The sequence below is a fragment of the Pectinophora gossypiella genome, chromosome 12 (genome assembly GCF_024362695.1).
Source record: "Pectinophora gossypiella chromosome 12, ilPecGoss1.1, whole genome shotgun sequence".
Classification (NCBI taxonomy): Eukaryota; Metazoa; Arthropoda; class Insecta; order Lepidoptera; family Gelechiidae; genus Pectinophora; species Pectinophora gossypiella.
In genome coordinates this window covers 601,019-622,069 of record NC_065415.1, presented here as the reverse complement: position 1 = coordinate 622,069, position 21,051 = coordinate 601,019, and the positions used below count along the sequence as shown (strand labels likewise).

The window sequence follows — 21,051 nt, the reverse complement described above, 5'->3', positions numbered from 1 at the left end:
CTTCAATTAAAGTGTCTGTGTAAAACGAGGTTTTTTGTATGAACTGTTCGGGTTGTGTTTAAGGTTGATATATCGTGACCGTCAGGATGGCCTGTCACTACCCTAATTTTACATCGAAGTAATTATTAAAAGTTAGTGCTCAGTTGCTACCAGTTGGTACCGATCGTTAGACAGTTGGTACCCTTGATTTAAAGAAAATAATCTACTTTTTTAGGTGACGCGCCATTCTAGCATCAGAATGGCCGGACACCTATGCAGTGAGAACAAACTGCGCACATTTATAGAGTTTATTTATAACCAATAGTTGGTATTAACTGGTACCTTCATATACGTAGTTTTGGACCTCATAACTTTTAAGGATAAAAAGTTATTATGGATTTACTATTTTGATGTCGTAATGCCTACAGATTTAAATTGCGAAATTGAGTACATAAGCGGTATACAGACTGCATTATTGAATGTGGCGCCATATGTTGCATGTGGGCGGAACTAGCTGGCCAACTAGTTGGGTCCGTCATATGCTTTTTGGAATTGTTTTGTGAAAAAAAATAAGTGATGTAATTCTGTTGTGTTTGTGTGTGGCGTTCTTTCATAATAAACAATGTCAGTGCACAAGTGAGGCGCGCACCTGGTTGGTGTCGAGGATGTGCAGCAGCAGGTCGGCGGCCAGCGCCACGCCGGCGCGGCCGGCGCCCGCGGCGCAGCACAGCGCGGCGGGCGCGTTGCGGGCGCCCAGCGCTCCCGCCGCCTCCCACGACCACGACACGCGCAGCGCGCTCATCTCCGACAGGAAGCCTGTGGGGTTGACACCACAAATACACCATCGAACATTATAAAACGGTGCGGCACGGTCATTCACGCCAGACGCACCACCAACTGTCCAGTCGTTTCCGCGCTAGCGGTGTATGATCACCTCGTAAAACGAGATATATGCGCGCCATCTGTTGGTTATGGGTGGAACTAGTTGGTCAACTAGTTGGGTCCACCGCATCTTCATTTTTTTTTATAGGACCGGCAATGGGGAATAGTCTATACAGCCAAGTCATATGCTATCTATTTTCTTCTGCACTTTTAGTTGGCCGAAACCAAGGCTGGCGTATTACAAAATTAAGGCCAAAGCCAAATCTTGGTTTGTTTTTATTCCCTTTTATTGCCTTCCGAGTTGGAAGGTCAAATAGGCAATCGTTTCTGTAAAGAATTTGCAAAATCTTAATGTTTAAAATAAATAATAATACTAAGGTTATTAAAGTGTACATGTATGTAATTTTGTTTATAAATAAATACATACATAACACACATAACCAGCCTATATAAGTCCCACTGCTGGGCACAGGCCTCCCCTCAATCAACCGGAGGGGGTATGGTGCTCTTTTATTATACTCCACCACGCAAAAATAAATAAATAAAAAAGAAACCCTTAGGCTGTGGACTGAGTGTGGAGTTGTGGGCTTACTGAGGAACTCGTGCACGTCGGGCGGCACGGCCCTGGCGTCGGGCCAGCGCTCGTAGTGCACGTGCCACAGCGGGCGCGCCGCGCGCCCCCCCCGCCGCAGCACCAGCCGCGCCGACGCGCCCCACGACGCGCGCGACGACGCCCCGCACGACACCTGGAACTGCACCACCACGCCTCGCCTCACCACCACGAATCCAAATATACGTGCAAGCATGCTATGAGAAAACCTGACAGTTAGCATTTCAAGGTTAGACTAGCTGACGTCATCCCGCCCTGCGTTGCCATTTCGTAAAAGTAAACTACCCACGAGCAATGTTTTTATATTTACTTTGCAAGGAAATTTTGAACTTTTCGTTGTCAAGTAGCCTATTCATTACGATGTCACTAATACCCTGTATATACTTCTATTGAATTATTTGTGTGTGTGTGTGTGTGTATGTGGAATCCTCCACGTACATAATAATCTATAAAATTTACCTTCCCGTACTCAACCGTGGTATTATCAGGCGGTAGGTAATGTGGTCGCGCTTCACCCCCCACAAAGGCTAATAATCTCGCTCCAACCTGTAACAAAAATTAAATTAGACAATACATAAGATTACGCATATCTTCCGTTGGGGTAGGCAGGGACCACAGAATACCACTCACTACGAGCCTGACACACCACTTTTGCTTCTTCCACACTTTATCATGTGGGTTGTGAGGTGGAATACCAACCTCATCAACCCTGGTGTCAGGGTTATTATTGAGCCGCCAAAGGCCCCCAACATGGCTCATGTAACGATTACTCAGTTACATTAGTAAATAGCAGTATAGAAGATTGTGTAAGTTTAGTACTAACCTTAATTTGAGTAACTTACTAGATATAAACATATATATATGAGGTAGTAGGCTGAGCTGTAGGCCATCTACGGGGTCCACAGGTGGCGGATAGTGGAACGGCCATCAGATATGATGGTTAGCTGCGAATATAAAAATAAGCAGTCCCCGACCAAACAGCGACAGGATTAGCAGAACGTAGTGGGTAGCTCACTGGGACGGGCTAACCTATAAAATGCTACTTAGGTTCTATGACGATCTTGTGACGTAGCGAGTAGGCGCCGCTACTTCAAAAGCGCACCCCTGATGCCGGGCAGCAGCGGTATCAGTACTGGTTAGAGGTTGAAGAAATGGATTCTGGTAGGGCTCTAGCTAGAACATCACCGATTGAGAAATTGGTCGGTGATCGGTCGATTGGGGCAACCACCGTTCTACACGCCCTATCTATGGAGTATTGAAGGCGATTACTCCACCGACAAGAGCGCAGCTCTTAAATAAAGAGAGAGACTAGATATAAAATGCAATAAATAAATAAATTAAACAACCAACCCGTGGAGCAGCGTGGTGGAGTATGCTCCATACCACCTCCGGTTGATTGAGGGGAGGCCTGTGCCCAGCAGTGGGACGTATATAGGCTACATATGATTTTTTTTTAATAATTAAATCTTACCTGCCAAATACATTCCCACACGAGCGCGCTCTGCTCGACGCTGGGGTTCCCACTGGTGAGCTTGGGCACTGCCCCCGTGCCCACTTTAGCCACCACGTAGAACCTCTGTGTACTGCCCACTGTCATCTGTGGATAAGATACGACATACATACATAATCTCCCTACTATATCCCAATTGGGGTGACCCCAATAGATGCACCTCTGAGGAGGTGAACTGAAAATCGCAAGAGGACCTGAGTAATCACACCTCACCACACACTACTGCACTATTAAAGACCTGTACGAAGCCACTGACAATGACGTAAGCGTGGCCAATTATTGGTCAGCAAAAAATTAGTTTCGATCGCCATTGACTCGCAAGGAAGAGAAGACCGAGCTTTCTGTTAGACCAACGTGATAGGTGATGAGCCGTATCGCCGTCTATAATGGTCGAGCCAACTGTGTTAGTGAAAACTGTATAAAATATACAAAGATATAACAGCTTAGCTACACCCCGCACACTTTATACAAAAAAACCTAGTTTTACACAGACGCGCATCTGTGTGTGTGACATCTCGGCCATACGATTGAAGACTAAAGTAAAGCCAAGCGGCGGTGAGGTAAAACTAACTCAGCCGCTGGTGGGGAGCGGGGAGTTGCCGGTCTATACGTAGTATAATGGCCTGGTACGCCATGACAATTTGATAAATTTGGCAAAATGGAGGGCACACGGTGTAGAGGAAGGCCAAGACGAATATATTTCAACCAGATAAAAGAAACAAAGTGGTCCAGAAACTTAAAAGATTAACAAATCTGGAATGAGCTCCACCGACAAGAGTCTAGCTCTTCAATTTTGAATAAATAATAGATATTTAGGCTTAATTGGTTCAGGTAAAAAAACGATCGTGTATTCAATGATCTAACTGTTAGCCAAGGAAATCCGCCAATAAAGAAATAGCCGTTTTGAACGTGGCTATGTCAAGAGCTCATACTCAATACATGGTAAGAAAACCCTTGCCAGTCGCTAACATTGGCAGAAGGTAAGAGGGAAACCACTGCTCTATTTCACCTAAAAAGTAGCATGGAGTATGCTACACCGACAACAGCGTGGCTCTTAAATTAGTGATGTGATGATGAGTCGCTAACATAGTAACTTAAATAGTGCATAAGCAGTTGTGTGGTACCGTGACGTGCGAGGCGTTGATGTACCCGTGCGGGTTGGCGGGCGTGGGCGCAAGGCGCACGCGGTTGTCCTCGTAGGGCAGGTGGTCGGCGCTGAAGGCGTTGAGCGGCGCGTGCTGCGGCAGCAGCGCCGTGCGCACCGACGCGCCCGCCTCGCGCCCCTTCGGGATCTGCTCGAACGCGAACGACAGCTGCTCGTCCGACATCTTGCGCTCGAGCAGCTGACACTGGAATACGTTTTGACTATTATTGCGTATGGCAGACAAAAATAAAATATCCTGCGTGGATCATATATCCAGCTGAAGCTCCCCTAACCAAGTCTCTGCCGCATCCGTCACACAATGCAGCTCGGCTATGCTACCGGGGAACCGGTGCAGAGGGTACTCGTTCACTCGTTATTATTGAATTGCCAAAGGCTCCCGACATGGCTCATGTAACAACTACGTACTTACATCAGTAAGTAGTAACCGGGACCAACGGTTAAAGTGCCTTCCAAAGCACGGATCATCTTACTTTTTGGACAATCAGGTGATCAGCCTGTAACGTCCTAACCAAAGAGGGATCACAAAGTGATTTGTCCCCACCGGGATTCGATTCCAGGACCTCCGGATCGTGAGCTCAACGCTCAAGCGTTGTACACTATTCATCAGCTTTGTGACAAATATGTTTTTGGGGCATCCTGAATAGCGATATTTACCTGGTCTGTTTTATCCAATTTAGCCCACATTACGAAATTACGACATAACTTCAGAATTAAAATAGATTCTTCTATAGTTTTTAAGAGATTCCGAGGTCGCCCAAATATTACATAAATAAATCATTTAATTTACACATGAACATGTTCTATGAGTTTTTTATAAATTAACTTGACTATACACTGTTAGGAGATCGTGGAGATCCTTGGGGGAGGCCTATGCCCAACAGTGGGCGTCGAACGGCTGATGATGATGATACACTGTTAGAATATGGCACGATAAGAAGGTAGGTATTGTCTCGGTGATTGTCCGATATGAACTAACATCGGTCACTTGTTGATAAACAATTGTGACAGAAGCATTGTAAATAAACAATCGCTAGCTGTTCTAATCTGTTACAAAATAATGTTTTAAGATCATACACGGATTTGCACCGATTTAGCGTCGTATCGCAAATAGATTAAAAAAAAATCATTTATTCCAGATTACCATATCCAATAATAATAAATAAATACAATTAAAATTCAAAATTACGATTCATCATCATCTCTCCAACTTTATCCCGTTTTTCACAAGGTCCACTTACCTAACCTGAAGATTTGACAGGTCCGGTTTTTTACAGAAGCGACTGCCTGTCTGATCTCCCAACACGCGAAGGGATAACCAGCCTATACCTCCGAAATGCATGCAAAATTCAAAACTACGATTATCATTGAAATTTAAAATTAATTGTTATATCCCAAATGAGGTGTCTAGGCTTCGCCAGAGCTCGTGTAGCGGGCTGGCGGGCCGGTCGTGCATTGCGTATACGACAACGTTATTGGAAGCGAGCAGGCGGTCGCTAGCGTCCGCGAATAATTTGTAATAATAATTAAAGCACATAATAACGGGTTCTTACCGCGTTTAAATGGGGATATAAGAAGGTAGGTATTGTCTCGGTGATTGTCCGATTATGGATCTACCTACTCCACTCCAATCTCATCAGTCATCCCGTGATCATGGCACTTGCAACAGTGTCGAAATATCGGGAGTCTCATATCCCCATTTAAACGCGGTAAGAACCCGTTATTATGTGCTTTAATTATGATAATAACCGCGTAAACTTAAAACAATGTATAATTTGTAATAATGTTTGAGACGGAATGGGAAAAAAGAACTTTCAGGGGAGTTAAAAAAGCCACATCACAGCTATTCATCTAAAAAGCAATATTGCTATTTGACATTTGTATACATTGTGCACTTGCTTTTATATGTATAACTGTCAAATTGCAATATACTATACTTTATTGCACTTAACAACTAGTTACATCACAAACAAGAAGTGGACGTTTACAAGGGTGGAGTTATCTCTAAGAGAGATCTCAATATTGCTTTTTTAGATTAATTGCTTCGATGTGGCCTTTTTAACTCCCCAGTTTTCTCAAAGTGTATGTATCCTAATATTCAACTTTAATTGAAACTCTACAGAGCAGCTACATTAGAATAATAAATCGCCCAGTGTACTCTACAATCGCTCCTACCTGTTTTCCTTCACTGACTGCTTCTGTGGAGTCTCTTTACTTGCTTTACGCGCATATTTTTTTATGATCTTGACTAGTATAAGTCTTCTGAATAAGAAAGCAAAATGAACTTACCAGAGTTTCTTTGGTAATACTGGGAGGCAGTGGCTGGAACTTAGGCAGGCCGGTGGACCACCGGTGTCTGTTGGCAGGCTGGGCTGTGGTCCCCTTGGCACGATCCCTTCCCAGGGTCGCACTCTTCACGTCCACCGCCTTCGTGCCGCGGCCCATAAACACGCCCCACCGCCGCCGCTTTTTCTCCTTACTACTAACACTCGACGTACTATTTTTAGTAGTGTTCGTTGTGTTGCTACTCTCCAAGTCTATACTCGTGCTGTAAGTCGAATTCGTTATCGAATTCGATAGAGCACTGTCCACCCCGCTACTGTGCGACATGTTAGCGTTATGGTCGCTCCGCATGTCTGGTACGCTTATCGACGTGACGTTATCGGTAGCTTTGTTTATCGTATTGTTATTCGACACTCTATGCGTCGACAGACTCTGGTAAGGCGTCTCGTCGTAATCCTTCTCGTCGTGTTTTAGAGACAACCGATCGACTGATAGCGCGACGTTCTCGAAGTCATCCGGCTTGTTAATCGATCGATTCGATGTATTCAAGTCTTTCGGGACGCTCGATTCTCGAACGCCCTTTATTATTTGCGCGTTCACGTAATGACTGTCTGGGTTTTCTATCTTGATTGGCACGTGGTAGCTTGGCACGTTCAGGTTTGGTTTGGTAACGTTGCTGTATTTGTTTATAGTCGGATGACTACTGTTCCGTTCGTTTAGTCTAGCGATTTCGTCTGTAGTCGTTAAGCTCTGAGCTCTGTTTCTCATAGTTACTTTCCCGTGTTCGTTTTGCCAGGGTAGCGGCACGTTCTCGTATATCGGTTCCTGGGTGTCGTTCAGTTTTATCTGTTGCTGCGGTATCACTAGATGTCGCTGGTAAGGTATCCTGTGCATTGGCATCGAGTACATTATGTTCCCTCTTTCGTCGCATACTTTTTGGAAGTTGTCCGATATGTGATGTGGGTCTATTATTATTTGAGGGTTGGGGTCCAATACTGATGCTAAGTTGTTGTAGGTCCCGTGGGTCCCGGGCATGATGTTCGGTCTTCCGTAGTTTATGACGTTATGATTACCAGGGTTGATGTATCCTAGATATTGTCGATTTAAAGCAGTTCTGGTGGAGACTAGATCAGGACTCGAGCCTGAGACATGGGAGTTGATGTAACCTCTGTGATAGTTCAACGCTTGACTGGCGACAGCCAAGTCAGGGGTGGAATTTGAGGCTAAGCCATTTGAGGGGTACGGTGGAGGAGGCTTGTAGACGTTAACGTAATGTAACTGAGGGTTGAGTTCTGTTTGAACGTTAGGGTTGACTGCGAAGGGGTAATTTGTGCCCATGAACTTTAGACCATAGGCGTAGTCGTCCGTAGCGGCGACTCCCTGGTTCAAAGGGCCGGTGTGCCTGGTGACATCGGGGTAGTGTATGCGGTGTATGTCTGGGTGGGAGCCGTACACCACAGGCTTGGGGTTGGTGGTGACCACCGAGTGGTGGTGGTTCTGGTAGCGCAGCTGAGCTTCGGCGCGTTGTTGCTGGTACTTCTGCTGGATGGCTGTCTCGTAGTCTGGCGCCGGACGGTACGAGGGAAGGAGGGCCCTAGAACGAAAGTTGAGTGTTTTAAGCTAACAGAAAGCTCGGTGAGTTGTGGGTACTTAGTTCATCTTGCGATGGATGTACCTGTCAAGTTATGTTATGTTGTTTTTTTTAATTAAAATATGATAAAAAGCCATACGAAACGAAAGCATAAGTGGCATGACGGAATGTAATTGCTTGGCTGGCATAGCTAATTGTTACACATTATGTAATGTCAGGCGATTTTTTTTATTTGTTATAATATAGCTTCGGTCACACCCCAGACACTTCATACAAAACACCTCGTTTTACAAAGACACTACACATTGACGTTATCGTACACGCGCATCTGTGTGTGACGTCAGACGCCCACATGAATAAATCTCCGCCCGCGAAGAAAAAACCAGCTCAATACAGGTTAGGTCACATACCCGAAAATGCATTTCTCGGGGATGTGGGTTTCGTCACGATGTTTTCCTTCACCACTGAGCACATGATAATCATTTATTCCAAACATGAATTCGAAAACAAATCCGACAATCAATGGTTTGGACCTGGGACGTCAAAGTGAGAACCAACCAACCTAACCTTAACCTGAACCTTTATCGTACCATGTTTTATGAGCAAATAAATAATTTTGAATTTGAATTTGAGAGGCAAACGTTCTACCAACTGGGCTACCACGGTTCTTATGATTGAAGACTGAATTTGTTGCACCGACCTGTTCCTGGAGTGGTGGTTGTCAGCCAGCTCGAGGCAGGAGGTGGAGTGCGCTCGGTGTGCGGCCGTGAGGGGCTCCAGCCGTACAGAGCTGCCCAGCTCACGCCCGTCCAGCTCTTCGCGGCTCTCCGATAGTCCGTGCTCCTGGAAGGATTATAGAGTCAATGAATGTTCTATCATCATTGTGGCGGGCCCAACTAGTTGGCCACCTAGTTCCGCTCACATGCAACAGATGGCGCCACATTCAATAATGCAGTCTTCAAGCAGTCGTGAAACGCGGTATCGAAGTTTACACAGCAAGACGCATATATACAACTTCCAACACAACACTGTTGGATCGTCGATCCCTAGTCACACTAACAACATGTGGCTAGTGGGGTACTATGCTCAGTTCGTTACCCTGAAAACATCCTTTGGCGGCAGCACATCCTCGCCGCCAAAATCATCATAAAAAAACATACAGACAGAAATTTCGGTAAAGTGTAAGTACGAAGTTCATCTTGCAATCGATGTTACCGCAATTAGGATAGTCGTGACTTTATGTTATGATGTTATCACTATAACATTACATCCGGAAATCAAAATACCTACATAGTTAATTTTCAATATTCTTCTTCTAATCCTTTTAATCCCCTGTTGGGATGTAGGGTTCGAATAACAGATTTCCACTCCTCGCGATATTTTGCAGTCTCTATAGCTTGCTCCTACCTATGTCATGCGAAAGGTTTTAATTCCTGGTTAACCGAGCGTCGCCAGGTGTTTTTGGGCCGCCCCCTTTTGCGTTATCCACGCGCACACCAGGTTAGAGCTCGTCGGGACGGGTGTTCCACAGGTCTTCTAAGGACATGACCAATCCACCGCCACTCCACAATATTTTTAAAAATAAGGATGATTCAAAAACTTCACTACTAAGAGTGGGTCCGGTATGGTACCCCCTCCCTTGTGAAATATTATGTTTTTGTGAAGAAACACCTAATGAACAAAAACGATCGTTTTTTCGGGAATCGAACCCTGAACTTGTGTCTTGGCAAATGTCTAGCCATTTCACCAGAGTTATAAAACGCAACAAAACAACGTTTAAACAAAATTATGTTAGAGGTGCGCATATTCACACAATTAGCACACTTTCCCTAATCGCCACCAATTAAATTAGTCAATTGATTACGGGTAGTTAATTAGATTAAACACTTAATTATATGAGAGCACGCTATAGCAAAGTTGTTGGTAACAGCACTTCCGATTGGGCCGCGTCACTTCCCGCGTTATATTGCTAGAAAATACAGTCATGTGGCCAGACTACTACGTACTAGACACCGCGAGGTGGTTATTCAAATTATTTACAGTGTACGGTCACGAGTACTACTTATACTTAGTACTTATAATATACACTAATATATATATATATGCTATGTTCCCCAAAAATAATTTAGATGTCGTTATCGAGGTTTAACGTAATAATTACTTATATATATATATATATATATATATATATATATATATATATATATATATATATATATATGCTTAAAACTACTGCAGCTTCTCACAACCTGTATAGCCGGGGAAAAGAAGCTGCAAGAAAAACCTCGGCACAGGGCCCCTTTTAAAAAAATATACATCATATTTTTATACAATCATATCAGTTCTCAGACTGTTAATCCCATGCATTCATATCTTTTAAATAATCACTGACTTTATAATAATCTTTTTAGTTTAACTACTGTCTTAAAACAGTTGAAAGTCAAAATTCTGAATGTCAATGGGAATCTTATTGTAAAAACGTATACATTGCCCCTTAAAAGATTTAGTGATCTTATGTAATCGACTGACTTGTAACGCCTGCCTTAGGTGGTCAGCAACGTCAAATAAATAAATAATAAAAATCATTTATTTTCAGACTACAGTCCATAGATATGTTAGTATGACTAACTTACATGCTATGTTAGTAACAAGTAATGTAGATAATATAATAAGCAGATGGGCAACCTCACCGTGCGCACGGGCGCAACACGTGCAGCTCGGTGAACCGGCCCAGCAGCGCGGAGTCCATCCGGTCTCCCACCATCCTAAGGACGCTGTTCGTGCTCCCTCGCACTCTGCGTACTAATGAGCCAACTTTTTTGCGAATTACCGCGTAAAAGTCGTCGACTCCAGCATCGGCAAACATGCCTGAGGCGCTGCAGTAACGAGGGAGGCTAAACAGAGCCCTAAATACATTATTGTACTGGATACGCAGAGCGTTATAGGCCCCAAGTGTAAAGTTGGCCCACAGGCTGCCCGCATAAAAAGTCTGACAGTATGCCTTAAACAGCGTAATTTTAACTTCTGCTGAACACCGAAAAAGGTCAAAGGTCTGTTAGATTTCCTAGCTGGAGTAATCCAGTCGTTTCAAGTATCACGCAAAATAGGCGCTCAGACGTCGAGTTGCGGAAAACGGCCCGCGAATAACAACATTAAAATGAATATTCTATGGCATTCTTCTTTTTCTATCGTGTGGGTTGTGAGTTGAATTACCAACCTCATCAACCCTGGTGTCAGGGTTACCATTGAGCCGCCAAAGGCCCCTGACATGGCTCATGTAACGACTACATACTTAAGTAAATAGCCTAAAACGACTGCTTAAAAGGTAATGAATTGTTGTTCGACATAGTATAAGTATCGACCTTCGTGTTACCGTCATATTTGTTATAGTGGTCAGTGAGCTGTGAAGAGAGGAAAGTGCATCTCATTACTAAAGCACTTCTTACACACAATACATCAGGCCCAATGCCATAGAACTCCGTCCTGATGATGAACTGACGACCTCCGTGGTCCAGTGGTTGAGCGTTGGGCTCACGATCCGGAAGTCCTGGGTTCGAATCCCAGTGGGGACATATCACAAAAATCACTTTGTGATCCCTAGTTTGGTTAGGACATTACAGGCTGATCACCTGATTGTCCAAAAAGTAAGATGATCCGCGCTTCGGAAGGCACGTTAAGCCGTTTGTCCCGGTTACTACTTACTGGTGTAAGTAAGTAGTTGTTACATGAGCCATGTCAGGGGCCTACGGCGGCTTAATAATAACCCTGACACCAGGGTTGATGAGGTTGGTAATTCACCAAACAACCCACATGATAGAAGTAATTATTACGCGTTATTATTAATAATTATTTTGCGTATTATATAAGTAATTATTACGTTAAACCTGGATAACGACATCTAAATTATTTTTGGGGAACATAGAACAAAGTCCCTCGTTAACTCGCCGTCTATATCTGTACCAGTCTGTGCCACAGTTCCGCAATGCTGCGTACGCGATGCTATCTCTAGATCAATAAAGATTGCCATACGCGATCCGATCGGACGGATTTAGTCGCTTGTTGTTGTAACAGTCGTGCCAAAGTAAATATCGACCGAAATACCAAGTTACTGTTATTGAAGACTGAAAAAAGGGTTTATGCACAAATATCTTGGGAGATTCCAAACAATTTGGTGTCTTATAGAAATGTGTGTGTGTAAAGTTTTATACATATAACTTTACAAATATACCTGGTGTAACATTTTATGAATTAACATATAATTTTTTCCTTGACTCGGACATACACTAAATTATTAAATGTAATTATAATTAAAGTATAAATTGTATAAACTGCCACATTATGTGCAAGCAGTGTTCTCCTCTAAGTAATAAGGCAATTGTATTTAAGCATATATTTTGTTTTTTTTTTTGTATGTATTGTACTCATTGTTGGAGAATCAAATAAAAAAAAATAAAAAGAAATAGCAAAATGTCTACAAATAATCTCAGAATGACTTATACTTAGCATAACTTGAGGAAAAAGTTTATATTTGTAACGCCGTAAATGTTAATTTTGAACTAAAAATAAGCTTAAGACTACATGGTCTTAACGCCAAAAGTCCTTTAAAAATCAAAACCCCGTTTTGTAACTATCGTCTTAGGAAATCTGGTCCTCAAGACGCACGTAGTTTGAGTTTTAAATGTTATATGGAAGTAAAAGTCAGTCTGTTTAACAACGTAAGTGAATTAACCAAATTAATTGAGGGAGAAATGTAATTATTTCAAGAAAGTTTTTTTGTAAAAGAAATAAAAAATACTGACAATTAATTAGTGGTACGGTGTTGAGCTAACTGTAAGCGCTTTTTACACTACCCTGTCAATCGCGCCCGATGCATCATCATACAGATGGTGGAGGAAGCAAGAGAAGTGTGTCAGGATCGAAGCAAATGGAATTCCATTGTCTTCGCTTACCTGAGTGACGTAAACCTAGCTCAGAGGCTTTTGAGGAGAGGAGAGTTGCCGTTCTGTACGTATTCCTTATTCTATGGCATTCTTCTTCTTCTATCATGTGGGTTGTTTGGTGAATTACCAACCTCATCAACCCTGGTGTCAGGGTTATTATTAAGCCGCCGTAGGCCCCTGACATGGCTCATGTAACAACTACTTACTTACACCAGTAAGTAGTAACCGGGACCAACGGCTTAACGTGCCTTCCGAAGCACGGATCATCTTACTTTTTGGACAATCAGGTGATCAGCCTGTAATGTCCTAACCAAACTAGGGATCACAAAGTGATTTTTGTGATATGTCCCCACTGGGATTCGAACCCAGGACTTCCGGATCGTGAGCCCAACGCTCAACCACTGGACCACGGAGGTCGTCAGTTCATCATCAGGACGGAGTTCTATGGCATTGGGCCTGATGTATTGTGTGTAAGAAGTGCTTTAGTAATGAGATGCACTTTCCTCTCTTCACAGCTCACTGACCACTATAACAAATAAGAAGGTAACACGAAGGTCGATACTTTTACTATGTCGAACAACAATTCATTACCTTTTAAGCAGTCGATTCAGGCTATTTACTTAAGTATGTAGTCGTTACATGAGCCATGTCAGGGGCCTTTGGCGGCTCAATGGTAACCCTGACACCAGTGTTGATGAGGTTGGTAATTCAACTCACAACCCACACGATAGAAAAAGAAGAATGCCATAGAATATTCATTTTAATGTTGTTATTCGCGGGCCGTTTTCCGCAACTCGACGTCTGAGCGCCTATTTTGCGTGATACTTGAAACGACTGGATTACTCCAGCTAGGAAATCTAACAGACCTTTGACCTTTTTCGGTGTTCAGCAGAAGTTAAAATTACGCTGTTTAAGGCATACTGTCAGACTTTTTATGCGGGCAGCCTGTGGGCCAACTTTACACTTGGGGCCTATAACGCTCTGCGTATCCAGTACAATAATGTATTTAGGGCTCTGTTTAGCCTCCCTCGTTACTGCAGCGCCTCAGGCATGTTTGCCGATGCTGGAGTCGACGACTTTTACGCGGTAATTCGCAAAAAAGTTGGCTCATTAGTACGCAGAGTGCGAGGGAGCACGAACAGCGTCCTTAGGATGGTGGGAGACCGGATGGACTCCGCGCTGCTGGGCCGGTTCACCGAGCTGCACGTGTTGCGCCCGAGCGCACGGTGAGGTTGCCCATCTGCTTATTATATTATCTACATTACTTGTTACTAACATAGCATGTAAGTTAGTCATACTAACATATCTATGGACTGTAGTCTGAAAATAAATGATTTTTATTTTTATTATTTATTTATTTGACGTTGCTGACCACCTAAGGCAGGCGTTACAAGTCAGTCGATTACATAAGATCACTAAATCTTTTAAGGGGCAATGTATACGTTTTTACAATAAGATTCCCATTGACATTCAGAATTTTGACTTTCAACTGTTTTAAGACAGTAGTTAAACTAAAAAGATTATTATAAAGTCAGTGATTATTTAAAAGATATGAATGCATGGGATTAACAGTCTGAGAACTGATATGATTGTATAAAAATATGATGTATATTTTTTTAAAAGGGGCCCTGTGCCGAGGTTTTTCTTGCAGCTTCTTTTCCCCGGCTATACAGGTTGTGAGAAGCTGCAGTAGTTTTAAGCATATATATATATATATATATATATATATATATATATATATATAAGTAATTATTACGTTAAACCTCGATAACGACATCTAAATTATTTTTGGGGAACATAGCATATATATATATATATATATATTAGTGTATATTATAAGTACTAAGTATAAGTAGTACTCGTGACCGTACACTGTAAATAATTTGAATAACCACCTCGCGGTGTCTAGTACGTAGTAGTCTGGCCACATGACTGTATTTTCTAGCAATATAACGCGGGAAGTGACGCGGCCCAATCGGAAGTGCTGTTACCAACAACTTTGCTATAGCGTGCTCTCATATAATTAAGTGTTTAATCTAATTAACTACCCGTAATCAATTGACTAATTTAATTGGTGGCGATTAGGGAAAGTGTGCTAATTGTGTGAATATGCGCACCTCTAACATAATTTTTATTTTATTTTTATTATTTATTTATTTGACGTTGCTGACCACCTAAGGCAGGCGTTACAAGTCAGTCGATTACATAAGATCACTACCCAGGTAGCACACTGGCTGATTAAATGTCGAACCTGCCTCTTATTTAAGTGTAAAAGTGTTATATAAGATGTTTAATGGATTTTTTAGCTTCCATAGGCTGTTATGAAACTTTGAAATAAGTTAGTTAATCAATGGTTGGTAAAAGGTACATCTAAAATACGTAATTAAGCTGTGGACTGCATACGAGTTCATAGTTAGTGTTTTATAACGTTTTTTGCTGTTGAATGGCTGAAAAATATTCTTTTATAACGGCAGCTGGTTAACGGTACGGCCCAGTGGTGTTCTAACGCTTAAAGCTGGTGAAGGCATCTTTTATCAAGCTTTTACACTTCTTGTGGTCTATTTTGAAACCAATAAACAGACTTCGGGTTAAAGCTGTAAAATACATACTTTAAACAGCCTGCAGCTGCTTAAAATACGTCAAAGTATAATTTAATTACTCCTGAAGCTGTAAAAGTGTATCGAGTCGTATATTTTAACAGCTTGGATTGCAAAGCTGTTTTGTGTAATTTTACAAGTGGCTTATAATTCTTATAGAAACGTAGTGTCATTTATGCGTACTTTTATAAAGATTATCACATCCCGGCAAACCCTTATGGAACTTGTTGCTCTTGATGACTCCGGTTTGGGCTGTGATCCGGCATTCAGGACAAAGGATTGTATAATATATATAGATAGATAATACCGGTTTAACGGTTTTTATTATTTGCCAAAGGAGCCTTAATATGCTGCATAAAGTAGTTGCTGAAATACGATATACCTCATTAGTCATTAGAACTGCGTACCCCAAAACCTTGTAAAAACTAAAAGTGTAATTGAAAGTATCTTATGCAGAACATAAGCAGCCTGTGGCTGATTATTGGTATTCTTTTCAGCAAATAGAATCACAAGATATTTTTTCAACGACTTAAGCTGAAACCTTATGGACGCCATAACTAACCTCAAAAATACAGTTTGTATCAAATTTTAAATCCTAAATTCTTCAAAACTACACATTTATTTCACATAATAACTATGTTTCAAGTTAAAGTACGTTCATAAAAGGGTATTATATATGATTACAAGTAAAATTTTACCAAAAGCTTTTTCACTCGAAACTTATCTACACATTTCTTTCAATATAATTAAATAATTCTAAGGGCGCATCAATTATTAGTTATAAATTAGTATATACTACATGATAAAGTTGCACTCGCAATCTGAACTTATTATAATAATCACTGGTTCAAGTTACCGTAACTCGAAGCAGTAATATTTTAATTCAAAATGGGTGCCCTGTCGCTGTTGAATAGAAACTTATTCTTCTGTCGTTAAAAATTTAAAAAGATTAAATATTTTTATATGGAAAGCTGAAAAAAATGTTTCAATTGGATACCGGGTACGTCAAAAGCTGCGCAAGCGCTGGATATGGTAATCTTAAACAGAATGAAACGTTTCGAAAGTGTTTATTGCAGCTTTAATTAAGCCTTTATTAACGTAAACCACAGCCTATTTTCAGCCATTATAATACCAAAGGCTGGTTAATTTGGGGCCCTTTTTGGCTGAAAAAGCGCTTTTTCAGCTTTAATACAGCCAATTTAAATACCGTCATACAGCATTGATATTCTTAACCAGCACTTGTTCAGCGCTTATGCAGCAATTTTGTGCTACCTGGGTAAATCTTTTAAGGGGCAATGTATACGTTTTTACAATAAGATTCCCATTGACATTCTGAATTTTGACTTTCAACTGTTTTAAGACAGTAGTTAAACTAAAAAGATTATTATAAAGTCAGTGATTATTTAGAAGATATGAATGCATGGGATTAACAGTCTGAGAACTGATATGATTGTATAAAAATATTTTGTATATTTTTTTAAAAGGGGCCCTGTGCCGAGGTTTTTCTTGCAGCTTCTTTTCCCCGGCTATACAGGTTGTGAGAAGCTGCAGTAGTTTTAAGCGGATGAGATGTTCGTTATGTAAAAATTGACGATTCAAAGTGTAACTATGTTACCTACTGAATAAAGTATATATTTTTGAATTTGAAAGACTTATCTGACCTGGAACTTGGGCCGATGGTCGGTGTTGCCCCCCTCGCTGAGCGCGGCCTGGTGGCGCATGTAGAAGGTGTGCTGCTGCACGCACATGCGCCACACGTACTTGCCGTCCTCGGGGCTCGGCAGTGTGAACCCCGCCGACTCACCCTGCTTCTGGCACTCGATGCTGAACGTACGCTTGTGGTTGATTACGTTCGTTATGTCCTGCCATCTGCGAAGAATTAGTACTTGGAGTCAAGAAGTTTTCAGATGCCAGATGCAGTCAGAACTAGGTATTATTATTGGTTTTGCCTGTTTCTGGAGTTTACTACTTACGGTTACACGCTGATCACCTGTTGTCCGAAAGTAAGATGATCCGTGTTTTGGAAGGCACGTTAAGCCGTTGGTCCCGGTTACTATTTACTGACGTAAGTGAGTAATCGTTACATGAGCCATGTCAGGGGCCTTTGGCGGCTCAATAGTAACCCTGACATCAGGGTTGATGAGGTTGGAAATCCACCTCACAGTCCACACGATAGAAGAAGAGTATACTAATATGTATAACGTATTAGTTACATGACATGAGTCACGTCAGGGGCCCAACATTTCGCCCACCTTCATGACCCCCATGACCTCCCCCCTGGATCCGCCCTTGCTAATTGCAAGATGAACTAAGTACCAACATCTCACTAAGATATTATACTGTAGACGAATTTTTAATGATAAGTTTTAATTTTAATACACACTTCCTCTCTTCCCTTCAACGTTGCTGTGCCCTACAGGGTCCGTGTTTTAGTTTCTATGCCTATATAACGCCCCATTGTACTACATGGAATGCATTAATAATTGAGAATTGAATTGAATTGAGCTTTTCGTTAAACCAACGTGATAGTTGTCTTCGTGGTGGGTGGATTACTTCAGGTTAGAGTTGGTGGAAGTTGGTGACCAACCTGTACAAGTGTGGCGTGTCGCTGGTGTCGGTCAGCACGCGGATGCCGGTAAGACAGACGGCGATGGTGACCTCGCTGTGGCTCAGTTGCGCACGCGCAGCGAACATCTCCTGCCCGTAGCCGCGGAGCTGCTGGCATGTCGTTATGAAGCCTTCCTCTGCTTGAGCCTGGGTGTAAACGAAGATTGTCATTTATTTTATATATCTATTTGAATTGGAGATGTCCTTATAAAAGGTTTAGTACGATCTACTCTGAACCGGCGTGCGTGTATGAAGCGATTGATGAATGTGGGGGAAGCAAGAGAAGTGTGTGATCGAAGCAAATGGAATTCTATAGTCTCGTTATCCCGGTGGGGAAAAGGCATGAGTTTATGTATGTATGTAACTATTTAATTCATCTTTACCCAGCAGGTAACACAGTTACATTTTGAATCGTCATTTTTTTCATAATGAACGTCCAATCCGCTTAAAACTACTGCAGCTTCTCACGATCTGTATAGCCGGGGAAATATTGCTGCAAGAGAAACCTCGGTGCAGGGCCCTAGATATTCTTATAAAAAAACATAAAATATTGTAATTCAGTAATTTGGCTTAATATCGGTTCCTAATAGGTATTAGATATAGTGATTTTGAGAAGATAGCCGTGGTCGTATATGTGCCCCGGCGCACCCATCTACCACCTCACGCATATCCTCACCGGGCATGGGTGCTTTGGTGAGTATCTGTTTGGGATGGTCAGGAGGGAGCCAACTGCCGAATGGCACCACTGTGTGGGCGGCATGGTGGAGACGGCACGATATACGCGCGAGAAGTGCCCTGCTTGGGCGGTCCCTAGCGCTGCCGTGTCCACAGTAATAGGGGCGGACCTCTCGCTTTTTGGGACAGATTGGCATAATACCACACATTATTAGATGTACATGTTTTTTGTTTGTTTGTAGGTATATAAGAATTACGGAAAAATAAGTATTTTCTTGTTTCGTATTTGTTAGATCGCGAATTACACGTAAACTTTTTTCTTCATGCATGGTTAAGGCAATATTTAAAAAAAAATGTGTAATGTTACGCGTAGCAAATTTCAAAACATGCACAGATGCAGCTGCATATTACATAAATTCACGCCCGTAATACCAAATAGGGTGGGTAGAGTCACGAGTAATTAGATGACAACTTTTTGTTTAGAGGGGCGTCTACAGCATTACAATACCGCATAGAAACGATAAGAGTAGTCAGAGTACTCCCGTTAATTAATTAGAGCATTTAGCACAGTATAATTGAGGAGCTCGGTGGCGCAGCGGTAAACGCGCTCGGTCTGCGATTGTTGAAGTTAAGCAACTTTCGCAAAGGCCGGTCATAGGATGGGTGACCATAAAAAAAAAAGTTTTCATCTCGAGCTCCTCCGTGCTTCGGAAGGCACGTTAAGCCGTTGGTCCCGGCTGCATTCATCATCATCAGCCCATTAACGTCCCTACTGCTGAACGAACGGATTGATATTGGCCCGGCTGCATTAGCAGTCGTTAATAACCATCAATCCGCACTGGGTCCGCGTGATGGTTTAAGGCCCGATCTCCCTATCCATCCATAGGGAAGGCCCGTGCCCCAGCAGTGGGGACGTTAATGGGCTGATGATGATGGCACAGTATAATACCCAATAAGACACGTTGTAAAAAACTGCTCATAAGAGAAATTAGCAGCACATTATCAGATAGGGACCACCTTGTTTGGAACCAGACAAAGCATCATATATTCGTTATCACATGTGAATCAACACCGCTACGATTATTTCCAGATAACACGCTACACAATGTGACATTACAACTTAGAATATAACTGTATTAATTACTTGATATTTATATACGATTTACTTTGATAACAATAGTGTGTTTCACTACATAGTACAAAACAAAGTCGCTTTTTCTGTCCCTATATCCCTATGTACGCTTAAATCTTTAAAACTACGCAACGGATTTTGATGCGGTTTTTTTAATAGATGGAGTGATTCAAGAGGAAGGTTTATATGTATAATAACATCCATTAAATAGTGGAGAAATACTGTTATTTTTGAGGTTTCTAATGTGATGTCGTAAATAATTTAATTTTTTCCTGAGCAATGCGGGTCGGGTCGCTAGTATGTCATAAGTTCATTTATTTATTTAAAGTATCAAATTGTAAATATACTTTGACTGCACACAGAATGATTTGGAGGGCACGTTAAGCCGTTGGTTCCGGGTATTACTCGTAGCCGTAAAAACACCTCTGCCAATCCGCAGTGGAGCGGCGTGGCCTACCCTGTTAGCGGGGCTGCACGAGAACCGACGCTGCGCGAATTATGTCAAAGTCCCGTAGACCGTAGATAGACGTCGTATGTCGTGTAGACTGTTGGTTGATTGAGGGAAGGCCTGTGCCTGTACTGTACCCACCAGTAGGACATTCAAATTTAAATTAAAAATATTTATTTCGGAAACTAGCCATATTATGTTGGTAACGGATTCGAAAGACGACAACATAAAAATAATCTACATGAGACACGCCCGAGTCACCCAAGCCACGGGCAGCTCTGTAACCGCGTGCAGTAGCACCCAGCGGCTCAGCAGCGGCGAGTCGTACCGGTTCACCAACGCGCTTATGATGGTGTTGGGGCTGGTGCGCGCACGGCGCAATAGAGATGCATAGCGCTTACATTATACAGTTTTTATTTTTATTTAAAGAAGATAACATAAGTTCACGACTATATCCCAATTGGGGTGTTCAAAGGTACCTCTGAACATCCAAGATGAAATAAGTACCCACACCTCACGAAGCTTTCTGTTAGACATGATAGGTGGTGAGCCACTTCTGATTTCCTTAATTATTTAAAAAAAAGCGCATTGTATTCTCATTAGGTTATCAGGCCAAAGAAAGGAATAATAATTAG

The 21,051-nt window shown here is 42.1% G+C and overlaps 1 protein-coding gene across 1 annotated transcript in view; it reads right to left on the bottom strand.

Moving 5' to 3' along the window:
• The window catches only part of LOC126371443 (tyrosine-protein phosphatase non-receptor type 14), a 35,679-nt gene that overhangs the window by 11,832 nt on the left and 2,796 nt on the right, over nt 1-21,051 (bottom strand). Inside the window, exons 2-10 of the mRNA XM_050016738.1 lie at nt 18,142-18,308; nt 17,216-17,423; nt 8,718-8,860; nt 6,433-8,020; nt 4,106-4,330; nt 2,943-3,068; nt 1,931-2,017; nt 1,454-1,613; nt 629-795 (exon numbers count right to left, since the gene is read on the bottom strand). Of these exons, the coding sequence (XP_049872695.1) occupies nt 629-795; nt 1,454-1,613; nt 1,931-2,017; nt 2,943-3,068; nt 4,106-4,330; nt 6,433-8,020; nt 8,718-8,860; nt 17,216-17,423; nt 18,142-18,308 (2,871 nt within the window). The remainder of the gene's footprint in view (nt 1-628; nt 796-1,453; nt 1,614-1,930; nt 2,018-2,942; nt 3,069-4,105; nt 4,331-6,432; nt 8,021-8,717; nt 8,861-17,215; nt 17,424-18,141; nt 18,309-21,051) is intronic.